Raw genomic sequence first — 23,255 nt, 5'->3', positions numbered from 1 at the left:
AAATTGATATTTGTAATAATTTTCAGACGAAAAATAAGAATATTATAAATTTTTGGAAAATGGGCGTAGCCACGCCCACTTATGGTTACATGTGCATATCTTGGTAACCGCTGCACCAATTTCTTCCAAACTTGGCACAGTTGTTGGGCCTTGGTACAGCATACTAAATGGCCGAAAATTAAAAAAATCAGACAATAACCACGCCCACATCCCATATAACGGTAATTTAGAGAAATACAAAATCTTCGATAAATCAGTAACTATTAACGCTAATTTATTCAAAATTGATGCTTGCAACAATTCTTTACCAAGAAATATGTTTATGGTAAAATTTTGGAAAATGGGCGTGGCACCGCCTACTTATGATAACATATACGTATATCGGTAACCGTTATACCAATTTGTACCAGACTCGGTACGGTTATTGTGCTTGCTACATAAAAGCCAATTATTAAAAATTATTGAATTTGGGATAAAATTACGGCCGCTTTTCATATAACGGTGAATTTCAGAAATGCTTGAAACTGCAATATTTCGAAATTTAAAGACGCTACTCAAAATTGGTACACCCCGGTTTACCATCTAGCGGTAGCTTTCGGAAAGGTGAAAAAACATATATTTAATACTTGCGCCGGGTATTTAATGTTCGGCTCCGCCCGAACTTAGACTTTCTTACTTGTTTTATATGCGTTTTGGCATTTCTCTCTCGTAATTGCACCAAGATGACGTCACGCAAAAATTACGCTCAAAAATCCTCTCTCGTTGGCGCAATCTTGTATTCTATCATTCTTGTATTGCGGGAATCGCGGTACCGCTAATCCGCTCTTTGTGATTTTGACAGAATCAGCTGTGTGCGTGACGTCATCTTGGTGCAATTGTTGATTGTGAGCATACGAAAAAACCAAATAACAATTTTAGTATATGTGCGTTAATATTTCTGCGTGGTTTTAAACAATTATTGAGACATTACAAAGCAAAATGAAGTGTGCCGTGGCAAAGTGTAATAGTGAAAACAAAAGGAAAGCGTGCGATATAAGTTTTTTTTCGTTTCCTACGGACGCAAATCTGGCAAAAAAGTGGAACCAGTTCTTCCGGCGAGGAGATGTATTAAACACCAAATCGATCTATGTGTGCATGAATCACTTTACTGGTGAAGATATTGAAAATAATATTTTTAGTGCTGGTATGAGGTAATGCACCAGTGGATAAGGTCGCCAGGCGCTAATTCAAGCGGCATCTTACCGCGCTGTTACGTACCTAATAGAAAACAGTGGCCAAATTATTATATATTTAATATTTCAGCTTAAATTATATTTCACTTACATAGAATATTTGTTTCCAAAGAAGCAACGCTCATGTATCCTCTCGGAAATGGTACAAAAGTCATCAAATAAAAGCTGTGGAGTCAACAGCTGTAGAGTGTATGGTGGTTGGCTACCGTCCACAAATATAAATATGCACTCTGCATGGCTTTTTACAATGGCGAGTCCAAAAATTCTCTTTGCTGCACACCTTCCTTTTGATCTACATGAAATTGCAAACACTGTTAATTCATCCATTTTTTCATGTGCTAAAAATCGTACTTACCTAAAGGCCTACATGTCCAAAGTTATTGCTACGTGTTCCTAATGATTCAATCTTTGTATATTTATTGATTCCTGCAAAATTGGGCCATGTAATATTAAAATTAACACATTGTTCTGCATTGTTTAAATTTTTTTATATGCGTTTTGGCATTTCTCTCTCGCAATTGCACCAAGATGACGTCAACCAAAAATTACGCCCGAAAATCCTCTCTCATTAGCGCAATCTTGTATTCGATCATTCTTGACTGCCGCTCACTTATTGTTGTGCAGAAGAGAGCGCCGGCTTGTGAGCTAGTTAGCTTGTGTTGGGCAAGTATTCACAAGTGTTCATATTGCTCACTGGCTTCGTTTCGCTTACAATCATGATTCATGAACCTGAAAGGCTTGTGAATAAACGCAAGAGCTCATGTGCACGCAAGCCACTTACGCCATTTGAGCAGTTGTGCTCTGAAGCACAGTTCGCCAGTGAATAGCTCAGCTTATGAATATGCTCACATGCTCATGAATCACCCCATTGTTCACTCAAACTTGCTCTCACTAAAAAATGTTACTCTCTCACAATTGCTTCCCAGTGGCGCAAATGCGTAATACTCCTTAAAAACTTCGAAGGCGGTATATCGGAATGAATGGATTACAACCCAGATTACTTTGCCATAGGCATGGCCGCTTTGTGGTTAGCGTCCTTTACATACTGGTTTTGTTTGTAATCGGAAAGTATGATGTGACTAGGGCTCGAAATTTCAGACTTTGGTATCGATACTGAGTACTCATTCTGGCATCGAGCTCATGGTATCGATACTCTAAAAGTATCAGGGAAAAAGTATCGATACTACTCAGTATCGGACTCGTTAAAATACTAAAATTATTTTATACTTCAATCGTATATCTAGTTATTTCCTGAAATTAAAACAATAGAAATTTAAAATATTTGATTTTCATTTCATTGCAGAACTCATGATAAAAGCATAGTAAGGTAAAACCGTTCTCTCAATGCGTCGGCCATGATTTTTTTTTGAAGTTTGCCAACATTTTAAAATTGAGAGTAAAAAAAAGGAATTGTTCAAAGTTGTTGTTGTTTGAGGTTGAAAATGAGAATGTGTGTGTGTGATTGTGTGCAAAATTTAAAAATTAAATTGCTTGCAAACGTCAAGAAATTCTTCTCAGCGGTTCTACCTTCCTATTTTTTTATCATGGCAGAACTTACTTTCACGTTAGAAGTAGTTTTAACGTTAAATGTACATACATACATACATACATACATACATATATATATATATATATATACTTTCACGAATTCAAATTTTATTAAGAAATTTTTTGTAAACTTTTTGGGCATGCATTTTTGTATCCTATTCAATTTTAGTATAATAATGTGGAAGTTTGAATTAAAAGTCAACGATAGTAGGCTACACGTAAACTTGAATAGGTTTCCAAACTACATACCCAAAAAGTTTCTAAAAATTCCGCATTTTCGTGAACTTTGCGTAAAGTTGTATGGCCTTATTCATAAAAAATAAAAAAGGTAAACCTACTTTATTTTTTATAAATAATTCCATTAAACTTTAACTTATTTGGTTTATTGGCTTATTTTAAGTGATGGACAAAATTGAATGATAGTAATCCATATAAGCAAAGAAAATTGGCTTGCCAATGGAAGAAAAAATTTAAAAAGTGTGTTTTTTAATAAGTATTCGATACTACGAGTACTTTGCTAAGTATCGAGTAAAATCACCAAATAAGGTATCGGATGTTAAAGTACTCATTTTTATACCCTCAGTATCGATACTTACTCAATATCGATAGTATCGTTCGAACCCTAGATGTGACCGAATACTCTTCGGGCGTTCATTACAATACGTCTTCGTTTGTAAATTGTAATGTGCATTGTAGGTAGACTGCCTACAATAAGCATTACAATTTTAAATTGGGTCAGCGGTGTTTTAATCATTTATTTGTATGAATTACGCAATGCATATTGCTTGAAATACAATACCGGCGAACGGCAAACTTCGCCGAATTGGGCGATTCTGTCGTTCACCGTTCGCCCAGCTATTTCGCCTACTTAAACAGAATTAGAGCGGTAGCGAAAACAGCTGATCCCATTTGGTCGCCTTTATAATTTGGGTGACCATATTTAGAAAAAACTAAACCATATTTAGAAATGAGGAAATGATAACAAATATAAATGTAAAACAAAGAAAGATTATTATAAATAATTTGTTTCAAGCCAGATTTAACGAATCCACAACTATATTTTTCAAACAACAAAAAAAAATCGTGTTTAGGTTGTTTTCTTTTAAAACTTTGAAAGCAAAAAACAAATACGGCCACCTTTGGCACGCACAGCTGTCATCGCCCAGCAGGGCGATAGAAATAAATCTACACCGCCATTATTCAATTATTAAAGGTTTTGCAAGTAGCTATTTTCTAAAATTTGACACTCCCACCCACACACTTTGGAAGCAGGAGAAAAAGGGGAAGAATTCAATCACACTTCCTAAATGGTAGCGAAATTCTACAAAAAGGCGTGGATAATGGTGCATCGTGGTATTTTAATACAAAAACGAATTTGGTTTAATTATTTAATTTAAACCAGCTTATTTACATCGAATATAACCCCTGATCGTTATTAAAAATAAATTTTGCTATGAATATACCAAAGTTGCGTACGTCAGACGGTGCATAACTACGGTGACCATATTAACCAATGTAAAATAAAGGACTTTTTATTCAAAATTATTTGGGAATACGTACATACAACTTGTATGATAAAAGTACCTTACCCATATCGTAATTTAAATCAAATATTTACCAGTTAATTAACCGATTCCGAAAAATGAAGCCAAATCCTTTTCAAGGGCTTCGCCATCCTTTGCTGCCAAAATGCATTTACCATAATTCATACTGCACGCCTAAGTCAGCACACAGTGGTTCAAAATTGGAATTTAATGTTCATAATCCACCGCAGTCTTCATTTTTCAACCAATTTTTACTAAAAACCAAAAAAAAAATTATTTTTGTGAACCTTTTTTATAACATTTCAAAAATTTTTTTGTAAATTTTTCGGTTTGGGGAATTGTTTTTAACTAGTCTTTGTTATGTAACATTTATTAACTGGAACAGGAGAATACATTTTCTTCAAAATTGCCACTTTTTCTGCATTTTGCACTAAAAAAAATTAATATAATCGAATAAAAATTCACAAATCAGGCCTGGTCTCTTGCAAATATTATAAGCTTATAAGTGAAAAAAATGAAGGCTCCAGTGAATTACGAACACTAAATGCCAGTTTAGAACCACTGTGCAGCAGGGGGTTTATTGTTCTCTTTCAGTGGAACTGGAAACTCAGGGTGCAACACGATCCTGGGCACAACTTTCCCTGTGCTTTATAGATGTGCGAAGATACCTATTAAAAAAAAAAACCCTTAACTGGCGAAGGTTTTCATTATATTTTATAAGGAACATTTTTATTTTTCATATTCTGTGTTTAAAAATTTACCTCTGAAAAACGCAGAGCTGATTTAAACGACAGTTTAAGAAATAGAGGACAAAAGGCGTCCTTTATTTTGAAAAAAATTATAAAGGATAGGGGGTTAAAATAAAGGACTGTCCTTTAAAATAAAGGACGGATGGTCACCGTGTGCATAACTCAAGAATGGATGGTCCCCTTTGAGCTATTTTTTTTTATTGTTTGTCTGCCTTGTAAATTCTTTGCGGTACAATTTACATAAGATGGATATGAAGAAGCTATTTGTTTGTGGAAAAATTATGGAATTTATGATTAAAAATCGACAATTAAAAACATTTGGAGCTTAGTACGTTTCTTTCGCGCTTATGGCTCGATTGCTTTGAATATGGTAATTCGAATTCTTTGATATAGCACTTTTAGTGTTCTGGGGAGATTATGCCGCCGTCAGAATATTAAACATGGGCTTACACAGTCGCGATTGATCTACATCGTCAAATGAGAACTGCCGTAACTGTGCAATTATATCGCGCCATGGCTTAAACCGAGCTGTCGTGTTTTACGATTGGCCCCATGGACGCGGTTTGCTAATATTATATTGCGTCAAAGTCTCATTCGGAGACACCAGCAGCCGGATTGCAGCAATCGCTATCGCTAATTTTGATCGCTAAAGGTCTCCAAAAGAATAGCAGGCGCTTTTAACAACATGCAACGTTTAGTTACATGCCCCTCAATCTGATAGACTTGACTGATTACACTTGATTCTGTCCATATTGCGTACTTTTAGGCCCCACGGCTTTTAATTTAGAGAATTTTAGCGATGGAAATTTAGCGCAGCGATTGTCAGAATTCCACTGCAGGATTGTGTTGTGTAGGTCAATACCTAAATATCTTCGTTGACTCATTTACCAGAACCTTTGCGAGGTTTACTTTACAGAGCCTTGGCAGAATCAATAGGTCTCATGAATATCGACAAATACATTTCGGCATTTAAGGGATTAATTTCGTCTCTTTGGCCTACATTAAATTTCTGTAGTCCACCCATTTAGTCTTGTTGTCGCCAGCGAATGAAGAACAAACATTTCTTCAAATTTAAAAATTTCACTACAAAAAATTAAAAATGTTCTTAAAACCTGCAAAGAAATTTGCAAGAAATATCACTGTTTTTGTTTTTGGGAGTAGGGTGGGAGTGTCATTGACAAAATTAGAGCGGGAGAAAGTTTTTCTTACAAAACCTTTTATTATTGAATCATGGTACACCGCTAGAAGAGTTAAGTGGCTCATAGTTTATTCATGAACGCATACACAAATTCAGCGCCTCTGCAGTTTTGCTTTCCACGCAAGACCGTTTGCGACGTTGAATACGTGCAGGCATGTGAAAAATGGTAGGGGATGACATTTGGACCATTTGAGTGTTTATTAATTTAAAAAAAAATATAGCTAATTATCTTACGTAAACCATATATGTCCAAATTTCAAGCTTTGTAGAAAAATTAAGAAAATTCGATAAAATTTTACTACAAACTTTTTAATAAGAATTTTGAGATAATTCTAGTTTGCAGTTTTATACCCAATTAAATTATAGCTAAGAATGTAAAAGCCTAATTTGGTTAAGAATTCGCGTTGATTTTTGATAACTTTTTTTAAGGGATGGTGTTATTATTATGGGTGAACCTTTCAGCAAAAAAAAATATGAAAAACCAACGCGAATTCTTAACCAATTGAAATTTGCAGTTCCTTAATCTGGAATTTAATAAGCTAAAAAACTGCATACTTAGAAATTCCTAATAAAAAGTTTGTTGTTGTAAAAATTTTCCTGCTTTTCTGCAAAGTTTGAAATTTGGACTTATATGGTTTTTGTTAGATATTGGGCTATACTTTTATAAAAAAAAAATAAAAATTGAACCAACAAAAGAAATATAGCCAAAACTTGTCCTAATTGTTTTTCACCTGACTATATCGAGCTCTAACCGGCTAAGACTACTAAATTGAGACAAAACTTGCGCTGAATCGCTTAAAATAAAGTATTCGTGAAAAATTATTTTCTCGTAATTTTCGGTAGAATATATCCTTCTGCTAACATTTTTTTCGCATTTTTTCAACTGTTTTTAATAGTAGTTTTTATGTTAAAACATTTTTATTTTTTCAAAAAAAGAAAAAAGTTTGTTTTATACTTGTTAGCCATTACAAAAGACTGGAACCTAGATTTATAAAATATAATAATCTATTACATGACTATGTTCCTGGAATAAAGTGTGATTTATTTAAAAAGTGACCTTTTACAAATTTTTTTTTAATTTTCCCAAAAATGTTAATATTTTTATTTGTAGAAATTCTCAATGTATTTTTAAGTTTTTAATTACATTAATTTCATTAAAAAAAAATGTACTAACTTTGAGTTTTATTTTTTTCGTCTATATTTGTGTGCCATTAAAAATTGTTTGTTTTTTATAATAAAGGAAACTAGTAATAATCCCCGAAATTCGGCGTGCTCCGTGGTCTAAAAAATCTGCATATTTCTTTATTCTAAAAACCACATGCATTGGTATTTAACTTTAACTTTGGTATTTTGGAAAAATCATGCTCTACTCATTACGTATACATAGCTGGCCATGCGTAAAGCAATCCCCTTGTTAGGGTCTGACCTTACATATTTATTGTTATTGCGAACGCTACAATAGTTTTGAATTGGCGGCGTTTAAATACATAGGGATAGTTTGGGTCGCTGGGCTGTAAATTTATATGGGGCAGTAAAATTCATTTCCCTTGTGAATCACGTGCCCATTAAATATGTGCCTTTATATGTACATATGTATTTGTATTGCGGCATCCAAACAATTATATTGTAGTTCTTTAACTATTGGGGGAGACCATTAACTAACCCTTCATATGTATATATTTAGGTTGCGGGCTAACATCACAACTGCTTCAACTTTTAGTATCAAGTCATGAGGTGCAACTCTCCTACTCCTACATTCTCGTGTGGATATTCAGAAACTACAGCAGATATCGACGCCATAGTAAACATTTACTTTACAACATATTAACCATATCTTTATTAACTATTTTACAGTGCTTATTTTTTTAACCCGAAATTAATCGATCCTTCAAGTGGCTTTGATTAATTACTCAAAATAGGTAGTTAACTACAAATTTTCAGTACAAAAATCTTATCTTAATTTTTGAGTCCGGCGAGAGTTCTCTAACCCGCAAGAGGAAACTGAAATAATCAGATTCTCTGAAACGCATATATATGGAGAGTTTAAAATACTTTACCGTCTTCCAGGACTTCTTTTTTAAGTTTTCCAGCTTTTTAAAAATATACAAAATTAAAAATAAATTTACACTGTACAGAGACAAAAGCAACATTTTTGTTTTGCAGATCTACCGCTGTATCGCTACCTAATTCGCACGAACGTAGCAATGCATTGTTCGATATAAAACAAAAACAGGGACGAAAGCGAATAAATGGAACTATTTTTCATTCTCTTATGTCCCGCTGAGACAATCTTTGCTCAATGTAAAAATTGTAAAAGCTTTCGACGCAAATATTTAGAAAGTGGTTCAATGAATCTTAAATGTGAAAAGTTTGTGGAAAGTTTCAGATCGAGCACTTTAATTTGATGTATAATAGTAGATCGCTGGGAATAAGCGCCTTGTTTTAGAATAATATTTATGTAGATAAATAAAAATGAGCGAAAAAAAAATCTTTATTTCATTACATGTGGTCATTGTTGTTTAGCCACAAAATCCTTGTTATAAAATATAATAGAAGTTTTTTTTACTCAGTACTTACAATATTGCAGTCAATAAAAATCACGACAAATATTTTTCATTATTTCTGCTGCTTGAAAAAGTACCTACTTGACCGTTACTGTAAATTTTCTTACTAAACGAGTATACATATATTTCTTGAGAGGTAATTTAAGAAATTTGTATAGAAGAAAATTTCTTTTTAATTTCTTGAACGTCATTTTATTTGAATTTTTCGTTTTGTTAGTGGCCTTATTCTTAAAAAATAAAGTAGGTTTAAAGCATGGTAGAAAAAAGAAGGAAGTTTCACTTAATGACATTAGCAGCCATGTTAGGCATTTGACTTTTGCTGGGATTTTGTCATTTTCATCAAAATCTAGCTACCAGATTGAAAATTATAATAGGCATGTTTTATTCAACCATCACAAGCAAATAGCTAAATCTTGGTCAAATAAAACGAAATTAGCTTATTTCCTATGTTAGCCTAATTTTTACAGTTGTTTGACTGCAAATAGTGTCAAAGTAAGTTTTTGCATCTTTCTGATTGGCTGAAGGAGAAAATTTCTGATGCTGAATGGCAACAGGGAACTGCAATTATTCGTGTTTTTAAGTAATTGGTTGAATAACACAAGAAATAGTTTTAGTGGATATTATTCATTGCAGAATATTCACACATATGCACTAACACTATTTTACGCTCGGCACACAAAGCGACAGCATGTACAATGACTACCCAACAAGCAAAATACACTTAAAGAAAATTTTTTTTAAGTTTTCAATTATAAACATTAAGCTTACAAAACGTTGATTTTTTGTTTATAAAACGCTTGAAAGTAATGCTAATATAATCGAAAAGGAACATTGGTTATAAGCGTAGAAATATAAACTTGTAATAAATGTTCAAAAGAAAGCTTTTTATAAGCGTAAAAGTGTAAACTTATAATAAAGGTTCAAAAAAAGTTTTTTATAAGCGTATGAATATAAACTTACTAAACATTTTCAAAAGAAAGCTTTTTATAAACATTTTTATAACCCTTTATTTAAAGATATTCCATTAAAAACTCATACATAGATTGCTTAACATCTAGAAACTAAACGAAATGCGAATTTTCGGCGGACTCATCTACAGTCGCGAAAATATAAATAGGGAATAGACATTTTAGCATACAAATTCACAATAGCACATACAAATTAAGCATAAAAAAGTTAATTATTACATCTTGTTGCGTGCTTTCAATTACTTGCGGTTATTGGCAAATTGGAACAGCGACATCGATGCAGCTATATATTCCGCTTCATCGCCGCCATTCTCATTGATGAACTTTTCTGAAAAAAATTTAATACATTTTTAATTGAATGTTAAACTAAGAAAGGATAAGGGGAACTCATCATTTGAAGACTCGAATGCTCCACCGATTAGCGCAGCTGGTCCTGGATTGGACTTTTTTTACCACATCGGTTTTATTTAATTTTTTCTTTTAATAATATATTTTAAAAAACGAAAACGCGTCACTTACGATTGAAAAAATTTTATATTTACTACTTCATGTCGTTGGCATTTACATTTCATTTATAAGTTTAAGTTATTTATAAACATTCGCTCTCAAAACTTATTAAAGGTTTATTTGAAAAAACTTTTAATAAGCTTAATATTAAAAATGCTTATTTAACGCTTATTATAGCAAACTTAATTTAAGTTATTTTTAAAAGCGTTTACTGAAATGCTTGTTGGGTTAGTTCTCTGTTGATATGAATTGGTGTAGTGCTCAATTCTCTCATTGAGCCATTAAACAAATTAGTTATACCCAAATGAGTAGGAGCACTAAGAAGCACCAATAGTTCAGTTGAGTGATTTTAGTGAATTTAGTGATTTTCGTCGTTTATAGCAACAAAACATGTACAAACGACGAGAAAGCGACAGCATGCGAAGGCACACTAACACACTCTCACTTTTAGCTCGCACTTGTTTATGGTGGCGCCCGCATGTCGCACAGTGTTGGGAAATGAAATTGTTCCTTCAGTACGAAATCTATACAAAAACTATACTTTTCGACTGTAAATTGCATCGACTTTTTAATTTGCTCATACATTTTCTTAGTACATGCATACATAGATTCCCTTCAAGATCAATGATTTGATGGTATTCATGGGAAAGTTTATGTAGGTACATTTTACACTTTGAACATAATTGTGTATGTACATATTTTAAGGTACACTTCTTAACAAACAAATTTTTTTAAGTTATTATGCATGGATAAAGGAGACATCTTCTTTGAATTCAGTACTAAAGTTTGACATTCTATTTTTAGTACTTCAAGTGCTTATCAAAACTTTACGACACTCACATATTGACAAGATTGGCCATTTATCTTAAAATTATTTAATTTTAATTATTTGTATTTGCATAAAAATGCAGTTTGTACTTTAATAAATTCCCCAAGGCTCAATTTTTGCGCAACATTAAAAAAATCCACAAACGTTCGTAAAAATTTCGGGCTTTTAACTCGATTTCCTAGAAATACATGTTTTGATAATGCCGTTTGTAGTCCGATCAATTTAAATGAAGTGCAGGTTTAAAATAGCTGCGACTTATCGTTGATTTTTAATATATGTATATATTTTTTTTTGATGAAGGTGTTGCTCATTTTCTTCGTTAAAAACAATCGCGTTTAGATAATATGACATTGACGGAAAATTCCAGCTGCTTTAAACTTGCACTTTATTATACTAAAATTAAAATAGAAAGCTCGAAATTTTTACGAAAGTTTGTCGATTTTTTTAATGTTGTTCAAAGATTTAAACTTATTTTCATACAGTTTTTGTTAAGGAATTAACTATATTTTTATAAACAAATAATTAGAATTAAAAAATAATAAAATAAATAGTCAACTCTAGTCAATATATGAGTGTCGTGAAGTTATGATATTTAAGAACATAAAGAATTAACGATGACACTGTTTCTAACTACATGAAGCTGATTTCGACATTTTGTTTTAATAAGATTTAGTATCGAAAATATTCTTTCAAAACTTGCCTAGGAATGTGAGGTTGATAGCACACCTTTTGCTATGTTATAATGGTTATTTCAAAACCTTTTTTCAAAACTTACAAAGGCAAAAACGAGAAGGCGAAGACAAAAAGATAAAACGAATTCCCGCAGTGAATTTTCATCACAAAATTGTACTAAAAAGTACTGCGTAGTAAACGAAATTGTATCAAAAAAGTACAATTGTAGCAAAAATGCCATCATTGATGTAGAACAAAGCAGAACACAAATAATATTAAACTCATTGAAATTATTTTCCGCCTCTCACTCGACCAAATGAGTGAAATCCAGCTGGGTAGACTGTACTCGATAGAGACAAAAGTTGCCGCCACAAATAAGAGTTAGTATATTATGAGTGTGTTCTTCTTTTGGTGGAAATTACTCTTAGTCATTTTTTGAATTAGTGTAAGTCAGTGCCCGCCAAAAAGAGAAAGGTCTTAAAATGAGAATGTATGTATGAAACAAAAAATGAGAATGTGTTGGTGGTAATGCACGGAAAAAAATTTCTGTGTTTTATTACTTATTATACAAACTTTGGTATGTTTTTTGCCGTTTTTTTCATTGTGCGCTATTTTTTAGATCTAAACAACATAGAAACGTATAATGAAAGTTAACGGCCCTAAGAAAGGAAAAAGTTGGTAAAATTTTATATGTATTGTACAAAATTATTATTATTTTTTTATAATTTAAGTGTGGATTTCTGAGCAAAAAAGATAACGTGCTTCGAGTACTCTGAATATTAAAAGAAAATTTCGTTGATTTCAAGTAGAAATAAAATAAACATATATATATCTAATATATATTTATTTTATAATTAGGTAAAACTTGACATTTAAGAACAATTTAAAATAACGATTAAACCAAAAGATAAATAACAAAACATATTGTATGTTTTAATTGAGGACTAGTCTGGTATTAAAAAAAAATACATAATTCACAAAGTTCTTTTAATATGAAGAAAAAGCACGACTTGGTACCATATACATACCTATTTCTAGGGCTGTATGTACGAAAAAATGTGTTATAACATTTTTTAATGAATATTCATTCATTCTGCTCAGTGTACCTACTTTATTCAACAATAATGCGTCATCAACCTGCTTCGCCTATTGTTTGCATGCAACTAAATAAAATTTGTTGCTCTTCTACTCTTTCTGTTGACGTTCGGATTGTGTACGTGTAAGAAGCCGATTGTGTACATGTGAAATGCCGAATATAGTTCGTTTCCCAGGAAAGTGTTTGGCGGGCACTGGTGTAAGTGCTCATTTGCACTAATTTTTACGGATCATGAATAAGTACACTAATTTTATTAGTACTCAAAGCCGGTCTCTGAATGGCAATGCCTCTTGTTCAATATACAAGCCCAGATAGCTTTTCATAAGTCAATATAATTATGTTGGGTAAGTCCTCCATACAAAATAAGCTAATAGCTTAAATTTCTGGACAAATAAAACACGGCTAATATAATTTTTTTCAGAAATAAACTAGACATAACAAAAACAAAATAATTTTGTAAAATAATAAAAAGAAAAATGAGTTATGCATTTGGAAGCTGCAAAAATACAAAATACCACTTCCAGGAAGACGGTACAAATGTTTTTAAATTTCCAGCGCTTCCTTTTGTGAATTCGATATTTAAATCTGAAGTTAAAAGATAACAAAACTAGCATGAAAATAAGAAGATCAGAAAAATTACATCTTGATGGGTTTGTTAAATTTATTAAATAAAATCGTTTAATAATGTTAACGCAACATACATATACATGGATTAATTTCTAGTTTGGGGTTGGGGTGAGAAATACCATAAAAGTAAGTAGGATGCCATTATCCATTGTATTTCGAAGTTAAATCGCATTCTTTTTATGTACATATATTCAACACATATGTATATCATGTACTAGACTTGTTTGGTTTCGTCTAAGAAGACTAAAATATTTACACTTAGTAACTGTAAAAAAAATACCCATCTCGAAATTTGCTAATTTATTTATTTATTTATTTGGTCTACAGAAAAATGTTTTCTTACAGACAAATGAGAATAGAACATTTAGATACATAGTAATTTATAATAATAATAATAATAATAATAACAACATAAAATAGCAGGTTTGGTAGCTGGCAAGGCCTAGTCTTCAGTATACTTTTGTGTGCGGCTGGCGGAAAGACCTAGTTTCCGCCCCGCGCTGCGGACAGGCTGTTGATCAAGGTCGGTAAGGCCGGGTTTCCGATCCATGTTCCCGAAGACATTACTTTGTATGTGTGGCAGGCGGAAAGCTCTGGTTTCCGCTCCGCGCTATGAACAAGCTGTTGAACATGGTCGGAAAGAACGAGTTTCCGATCCATGTTCCCGAAGTCATTACTTTGAATGTATGGCAGGCGGAAAGCTCTAGTTTCCGCTCCGCACTGTGGACAAGCTGTTCAGCATGGTCGGAAAGAACGAGTTTCCGATCCATGTTCCCGAAGTCATTACTTAGAGTTTGTGGCAGGCGGAAAGCTCTAGTTTTCGCTCCGCGCTGTGGACAAGGTGTTGTTGTCGGAAAGGCCGAGTTTCCGATCCATGCTCGTATTGTCTTACGCGGTCGCGAAAATATACGAAGCCAATTACAGTTGTACTAAGCAGTCATAGGTATTGTGTAATTTATCGTTCCCGGTTAAAGATATTAATTTCTTTAGTTACAAAAAAGCGATTCACGTTTACGTTTACCTTATAAACTGAACAGAAATACAGTTCACCAGCTGAACGATAAGGTGCAATGTAAGGGTTTACATGTTATTTATTCAAAATCTCAAGTAAGGTTTTCTTAATGGTAAAATGTGAGTTGGAGGTGTCAAAATAGTCGTAATGCTTACTAAAGTCCAGGCATGGGCAACGAAAAGCATCATGCATTTCAAAATTTGTTCTACAAATAGTTAGCTTAATGGGCTTGTAATGTCTAGAAGGCCTAGAAGGAATACAAAACAGGATCTGGCTCAGTAGAAAGGGACTATTGACCATCCCGTTCAAGATCTTAATCAGCTGTGCAGCGTTGGCAAATTTATGAGCTTCAAGCGGCTTTTGTACGGTGGGAGATTTAATGTCGAATCCCAAGGCAAATTATTTAATGCGAATAATAAGAATTGTTTCTGTACCGACTCGAGTCTGTCAGAGTGCGTTTGATATCTAGGGTTCAATATTCTGGAAAATATCTACCAATAAATTTTTTATAGTTATTTAAATAAAAACTGTTGTTTTGGTATTTATTTATTTATTTTAGTTAAAACTATATTTTTTTATTTTTTTAGTTTTTGCAATAAGAACTAAAATTGTTTTTAGGGAACTTTTTATTTAACTAATTATACGGTATTTGAGTCATATTATTGGCATATTCGCAGTTTCCTTCAACTGAAAGCGGATGTGATGAAACTAAAGGCAACAACGAAACTTCATAATTTGAAAAACTTCAACTCGAGTTATTATAGACAAATACAGTGACTCAAAAAGGCACTTGGTGATTTTGTTATTATTCGCAATCTTTTTCAAGAACAATTTTTTTGTTGCTTTAACTAAATCCATAAAAATTAAGGATTAAAACTATACATATACATACAACATTTAGAAAATGTTTAAAAATTTTCGCCCAAATTTCGAATTTTTTACTCTGAATTTTTAGAACAATGTAAGGTATCGAATTTTAAAGCAAATAATACTTGAGTATACATAGCTCACAATGTGCTTCCCGTTGATTTTTTTTGTCGCCAGTCTTTTGTGTTTTTTTTTTATTTAAAAATTTTTTTTTAATAAAAAATTGCTTTGATCTAATTTTTTGCGAACAACCATGGTGCGTCATTACATACCTGTAATTTTTTTCTTTATATGTATGTATTTAAATAATCATTTAAAATATTTAGGCAATCAAAAGCTCCGCGGGATTCCAGTAAAATGAGTTTTGAATGGAGCACGATATGTTCGCCTTATATCGATATACATTTATACTTATGTAATTATATAAAAAGTATGCAAAGAAATTTATAATATAAAGATAACTACGAAAAATAAATCGGGAAAGTTCAACAAAAATCTACCAAAATGAGAAAAAATTTACCTTTTTACCAACCCAAATTTTTTCTACCAATTTTGGTAACAATTTACCAAAGTGGCAACCCTGCTTGCGAGCAAATGAGTCTTGCGTTTATTCACAAGCCTTTCAGATTCATAATTGTAAAAGCTCAGATAGTCTAGACTTAACTTAATTTAACTTACCGTAAGAAATCATCAATGATTACGCAACACTTCATCTTAAGCCAAAAGCGGTAATATTTTGTTTTTGTATTTTCTTTTTCAGTTCTTTGATAGTTTGCCGCCTAAAATGCCACATCAAAAAAAATCCATGCAAACAAATATGCTTGCGGTCATTAATTTTTGAGAATTACAAAAACGAAAATCAGGCAAGCCTGATTCTCTCACCGCTCTCAATTTCCGTAAGGCCATAACTTAAGAATCTAAAATCTACAGGTTCTTAAGTTGCTTACAGTAAGTTAAGTTTTAACTAACCGCTAACACAGTTTCTCATATAACATGTTGGCCAAAATATTAAGTTAAGTTAAGTTACCAAAATTTAGTCTAGACTAACTGAGCTTTAAGCGAAACGAAGTCAGTGAGCAATATGAATTGGAGCCAGGGTTGCCACTTTGGTAAATTATTACCAAAATTGGTAGAAAAAATTCGGGTTGGTAAAAAGGTACATTTTTTCTAATTTTGGTAGATTTTTGTTAAAGTATTTTACTTGAACTTTAAAACTTTTCGTTCTCGCTTTATTTTTTGTAATTATCTTTTTATTTAAAATTTTTTTCTAAAAGTATAGTCCACTTAATTGCATTATTTTTCGAACGCTTTCGATAAAAGGCGAACATATCGTGTTCTATTCAAAACTCGTTTTGCTGGAATCCTGAGGAGCTTTTGATTGCCTAAATATTTTAAATGGTTCTTCAAATAAAAATAAAAAATGAACAGGCACATAATTACACACTATGATTCGCAAAAAAAATTAAAAAAAATCAGCGCCGGTTTTATAAACGGCAGTTGTTAAATTAAAAAAGGAAAAAAGACACAAACTTCCGGTGGCAAAAAAAATTAAAATCAATAAACTAAAATTCAATGGACTAAAAACTGTAAACCCAAAAATGTTTTAAAAATTCAGAGAAAAAAGTTCGAAATATTGGCGCTAATTTGTTAAATTCTTCTAAATGTGGTATATGCATAGCTTTAATCCATGATTTTTATGATTTTCGTTAAAGCGCAAACAATGTTCTTTTACAAAAATACAATTTTTAGCAGAAAACCATTGTGAATATTATAAAAAAAAAATCACCAAGCGTTTTTTAAGTCACTGTATTTGTCTATAATAACTCCAGTTGTAGTTTTTTTCAAATGATGAAGTTTCGTTGTTGCCTTTACTTTCATCATTTTTGCTTTTATTTGAAGGAAACCGAGAAGATGTCATTAATATGACCTCAAATACAATATCATTGGTTAAAGAAAAATTACTTACTCAAATTTTGTTATTGAAATAACTAAACAAAGAACAAATCTATAGTTTTTATTAAAATAACTAAAAAAGTTTTTGGTAGATATTTTCCAGATTTGGTAGATTTTTTAAAAATAGATGGTAAGTATTTATTTTCGTCAGTGGCAACCCTGATTGGAGCTCATAAGCAGGCATGGGCAGAGACTTAAGCGCTGGTTATACTAACATAGCAAGGCAGGGCATAATCAAGCAGCGCATGTGAAACAGGGGAGTGGTTATACTCCGCATATCGCACATTATATTTCAAAATCAGCTGTTTGGGAAATATCGATTTATTAATTAATTTGTTTTCTGACAGGAAAAGTTGTTCAAAGAGTAAGTAACTAATTTGGCAAATTAAGTACACTTAATAATAATTAAACATACTCCTACAGGTGTTTTCTTGATTAATACACCATGTGGCCTGATGGACAAATGGAAGAAGACTTCCTCGATTTGGCATTTTTAAATATTTGCCGTCTTCAACAGAAACGGCAAGAATCGAGGCGAGTACGGCGCTGGGCGGTTCATCCAGTAAATAGGGATCGGAAATTTAATGGATACTTTAGGAAAGTGTTCTTGAAATGCATATCCCACGACAGCAAGATTTTTTTTTTAACCAGGATGAACCGCCCGTTGTACGATTTATTGCAAACGTTGCTAAATCCGTTTCTGGAAAGACCCAAGAAACAAATCTCTCCAGAAGAGCGCCTTGCGATAACACTGATGTAAGTTATAGGCGAATGCTAGATATTCATTACATTATAGTAACAATTTTTTTTGTAGGTACCTCGCACATGGAACGTCGTTCGAAATCGTCGCTTCAATGCACAAGATGGGAAAAACAACTGTTCGGAATATTGTGTTAGAGACCTGCGAGATTATATGGACCACTTTGTCTCCAGTGTATCTCAGCGAACCCACTTTGGCGCAATATAAAGACATTGCGGACGACTTTTCCAGAATGTGGAATATGCCAAATTGTGTAGGAGCCATTGACGGGAAACACATAGCAATCACTTGTCCGAAGAATTCTGGCTCGCTGTACTTTAATTATAAAAAATTTTATAGTATAGTTTTAATGGCTACCTGCGACGTCAAGTACACATTTACATCCGCTAGCATTGGAAGCTTCGGAGGACAAAGTGATGGAGGTAACACAAAAATATTTTAAAGGAATTGGCATTTACTCATTTTAAATTTGTTTGTTTTATTTCAAGGTGTTTTCCAGCAAACAGCATTTGGACGGGCGCTGCTGAGCAATAGTTTGCCACTACCACCAAAAACGCCGTTATGGAGAGGATCGACGGAAGAATTTCCACATTTTTTTGTCACCGACGCGGCATTCCCACTGAAGGAAAATTTAATGCGGCCATACCCTGGCGTACAACTAACTCGCAGCAAAACAGTTTTTAATTACCGATTGTCGCGAGCTCGTCGGGTAATTGAAAATAGCTTCGGGATTTTAACTGCTCGCTGGCGTGTCCTTCGAAAAGTCATCGATTGTAGTCCGGAGAACTGCGAAAAGATCGTTTTAGCGTGCTTGGTTTTGCACAACTTTGTTATGCTAAACGATCTAAAACGATGGTACTGTCCAGAAAATTTCGTAGACACAGATGACCCAGAACAAGTGACAACAAATGGAGAATGGCGCCGTGATCTGGAGGATCTGGGTGGTCCATTGACCTCTATAACGTCAAATCGACGTAATGCAAGCGCGGCTGCATTCCGTTTAAGGGAAAAATTGGCAGACTATTTTTTGAATCAAGGTTCCGTCCCTTTTCAGTAAAATGTTCATTCATGCATACGTATTATTAATATTCCCATTAGTATTATTATTGTAGCATAAGCACATCGCCCTTTTTACTTTAATTGTCATGTGCACATAAGTAATGTATAAACAAATAGGAATGTACACAAACAACAGTTTACCCAAATCAGTTACATTGAACTCAGCGGGAGTTTATGCAAAGACTGCATTCATCGCACATAGCGAGGATCTTGTTACACTTGTGCGGACGGTCAAAGACACCGCCAAAGACAGTCGCAGTGACTAACTGATCCACAACGTCAGTTTGTCAATGCGACTGACATATTTATATATTTATTGCAACCATATGTTGACTTAGCATATTTTAGAGTTATGTAGTTAGTTTGTAGGTATTAGTAGTATATTTGTATACATTCTAGTTCGTAAATAATTTGTAAGTGTTAGTGTAAGAATTTGGTATAAAAGAAAGTGAAATCAATAAAGTAAACCAATTGGTGATCAAACTCCAACCAATAACTTATTATTTGCTATATTATTATTATATAAACAAACCCATAAATGTAAATCAAAACCAAAAAAAATTCATTTAAACCAGTTTCAAATTGTTTATAAAATTAAGGAGAATTTTACAAATTTTCATCAAAATTTTAAACTTTTTACTAAGATCAAAAAAAAATACGGTATGCAGTTTTATAGCCCATTCAATTTTAGTATAATAATGTACACATTTGAAGTGGGTAAGAAATTGCGTTGATTTAAAAAAAAATTTTTTGCTGACGGCTCTAGAATTTTCTTTCTTATAAACAAAACTTGCTCAAACCTTGTATAGAAAAAATGCCTAGAAAATAGTTTCTTATATGGAAAAAAAGCAAAACACCGTCAGAAAAAAAATATCAAAAATCAATGCGATTTTTTAGCAACTTAAAACTGTCCCTTTATTATACTAAATTTCAATAAGCTTTAAACTGCATACTAAAAATTAATTAAGAAACTCGAATGAAAATATTTGGAATTGAGATGAAAACTTTGGAGAACTTTTATAATTTTTGTACAAAGTTTGGTATTTGCATTCATGTACATATATGGTTTTTGTTAGACAGGGAGCTGAACTTTAATAAAAAAATTAATAAACCGTAAAAAAGCAAAAGAATAGTGTACAAAACTGGTAAAAATGTCGCGGGCGGTATGTGTATATTTTCATAAAAAATTATAAGCTGCGCCATGGGAAAATATTAAAATTTGTAAAACGCAAACTTGTTTTACAAACTTCTACCATGCATTTCAATACCTTGCTTGATTGTAAGTGCCTTATACATACATGTCCCATTTAGTAAAAATATTGTTATAACATTCATAAAATATTTTTATTAAAAATAAAGTAAAGTAAAAAATTAACATGCAAATTCATTAAATTCCCAAAGTCTCTTGTTTATAATTATATTATAAACATAATATATATTTACTCATACAGCTACGGTCAATAAGAGAGTAGCAAAATTAAATATTATGATGGGCTACAAACCTGCATACTCTAAAATTTTCACGATTAAATATTTTTGAACTATGTGCAAGCTTTGAAACTTTTATTTATGTATAGTTTCTGTTTTAGATTGAAATATATTTTAAATAAAAATGACTAAAATAAGTAAACATAATTTTGATACTTTCTTCACCGCAACTGTATGTACATATGTATATACATATACATATCGTCGTTTAAACTGCAAAACCGCGTATCAACAAAATGCAAAACAGCGTATGTGAAGTTGTAGTTTTCTAGAGCGTAAAAACACTCATATTTCAAAATGGTTATCTTTTTTATAAAGCAATCGCATTTCTGGTTAGTATATTTCAAGACGAATAGATAAGGATTGAGCCATGAGCTTGTATGAGCAAATCCAATTTTCGGCAGCCAATGTCAGTTACGCAGTTTTGTACTTTAAACGACGATATATATGATATGCCAACATGACTAGTTGTGATAACTTGAGAATCACCCAATTGTTGTATAAAAACAAAAGTACTTAAATCGAAAAAATGAGATCTGCCAAGCAGGTACTATCATCACGTGAACACAAAAAATATATGTAATTATATATATAGTATATATATCATACACCCCTGGTTATAATAAAAGGTACGCAATGTTTTGACCATTTTTGACTACTTTTATTTTGTTTATTAAATGCTTTTTTTTTTTATAAAAATCTAGCTCATTATAAAGAAAACACTACATAAATCCAGATTTCAAAGTTTGTAGAAAAATTTAAGAGTTCAATAAATTTTTACAACAATCCGTGCATTGAGAATTTTTAGAAAAATTCCAAGTAGTTTATAGCCCATTAAGTTTTTGCATAATAAAGTGTAAGACTGAAGGTGCTATAAACTACTTGCCTAGAATTTTTCTAAAAATGCCCAATGAATGGATTGTTGTGGAAATTTGTTGAACTCTTAAAGTTTTCTACAAACTTTGAAATCCGGATTTGTGTAGTGTTTTCTTTATAATGAGCTAGATGTTTATAAAAAAGCATGTAATAAACAAAATGAAAATTGTAAAAACTGGTCAAAATATCGTATATCTATTATTATGACGAAGGGTGTACATACGTACAAGAACAATCCAGTTTTTAATATGCATACAGTCACTTACACATGTAATATACAAAACAATATTAAATCATTTGTATAATTGTTAGCCTATAGGTTGTGTACAAAGGTTTGACAAGGAACATAAGTCATTTATAATATTGTCAATATACCATTATTTGTTATCTATATTTAAAAATGATACTTATTAAACCTTTGTACACAACCTATAGGCTAACAATGTTACAAATCGTCGCTCGAATAAAGAAACAGTCTAATGCCACATACACTATTATTCGATAATTGCCCCATTGTATAGACAATCCTTTAATCTATTAGATAAATCTTTAGTTTTCTTAAATATCTCTTTGGCTCACTAATTTATTCCCGAAAAACTAAATTGTATCTGTATGGTTTGTAATGGTTTATAAAAACTTCCAATTCCTTTTTCTCAAAACTATACTTTTCATGTTACACTATTTCATTATTCCAGCGACGAAATGATTTAATATTGTTTTCTATTTAAAGATGCCTTCACACGGGTTGATTTTTGTCGACTGGAAAATCGGCTAGCCAAAATATTTACATTTTACAGTGGAATTGCCATTTACCCGGGTCTATTTCGGATGAACGACAAAAAACCGACCCGTGTAAAGGCAGCTTAACATGCAATGATGTAATAGATAATTATTTTAAATGTATAGCTTTTGAAACCTAAAACAAACATTCTAATGCACTTCAATTTCAATATTTGGATTATGTTTGAATTAAACTAAACTTATATAGGTATCTAATATAAAGTATACACAAGCATCAAGATGAGTCGTGACCTGCAAAGAAAAAGATATAAATGAATCTACATACATAAAAAATGCAAGAATAATAAGTTATGTGATACATAGAGATTGAGCTTACTTTCCTATTCTTCGGGCTCCAATTTAAGGGTCATTATGGCATTTGTCACAACTTGTATGGCCTTTGCTTGTTTCGCCGGGCTCATTTCGCTGACAGTGGACACAATCATTTGCCCAAATGCACGAAGGGTGTCACTACATTTTTGCGCAGCGCGCTCTTTCCATAGATCCTTGTACATTTTACATACCTCGCGAAACTCTCCATCTGCATCATTTTCTTGTCGTTTTCTTTTCTTCTGAGAAGTTGTCGGGGTTGATTGTCCACAAGCCAACTCCTCCGTCAATAACGGCGACTCCTCGAAGTCAAGAGAATCTGTCAGCACAGACGACTCCGACACCGAAAGCGACATCGGGAAATTTGGCGAAGGGGGGTATTCTACATACTCGTCCAAAATATTTGTTGTGCACCGAGTTCTATAAATTAAATTAATCGTAAACACTTAGTACATATATTAAATTTTAAAATACTTGCGGTCTTGGCTTGACAAACTCCTTCAAGAAGCTCATATTTTCAAATAGTGGCCAGTTGTCCATCAGGGCCGACGCACTTCCCGATGGTGCATCCGATTTCTTCAGCTCCCGGGAATATC

General features: G+C 32.5%; 2 protein-coding genes across 2 annotated transcripts; one reads left to right on the top strand and one right to left on the bottom strand.

Annotated features, from left to right (window-relative positions):
• Positions 1-17,501: 17,501 nt before the first annotated feature.
• On the top strand, positions 17,502-19,559 carry LOC118750675 (putative nuclease HARBI1). Its single transcript, XM_036485409.1, has 2 exons — positions 17,502-18,548; positions 18,615-19,559. Exons 1-2 carry the CDS (start codon positions 18,221-18,223, stop codon positions 19,181-19,183), a joined length of 897 nt encoding a protein of 298 aa, XP_036341302.1. The 5' UTR covers positions 17,502-18,220; the 3' UTR covers positions 19,184-19,559.
• A 2,618-nt stretch (positions 19,560-22,177) lies between these two features.
• Positions 22,178-23,212, bottom strand: LOC118750673. Its single transcript, XM_036485408.1, has 3 exons — positions 23,138-23,212; positions 22,667-23,079; positions 22,178-22,581 (listed from the first exon to the last, which is right to left on the bottom strand). Exons 1-2 carry the CDS (start codon positions 23,197-23,199, stop codon positions 22,671-22,673), a joined length of 471 nt encoding a protein of 156 aa, XP_036341301.1. The 5' UTR covers positions 23,200-23,212; the 3' UTR covers positions 22,178-22,581; positions 22,667-22,670.
• Between the last annotated feature and the right edge of the window lie 43 nt (positions 23,213-23,255).

Source organism: Rhagoletis pomonella, unplaced genomic scaffold, assembly GCF_013731165.1.
Source record: "Rhagoletis pomonella isolate Grant_MI unplaced genomic scaffold, Rhpom_1.0 Rhpom_scaffold_00352, whole genome shotgun sequence".
NCBI classification, from domain to species: Eukaryota; Metazoa; Arthropoda; class Insecta; order Diptera; family Tephritidae; genus Rhagoletis; species Rhagoletis pomonella.
Note: the sequence above shows the minus strand (reverse complement) of the source record. Positions and strands in the feature narration are given on the sequence as shown.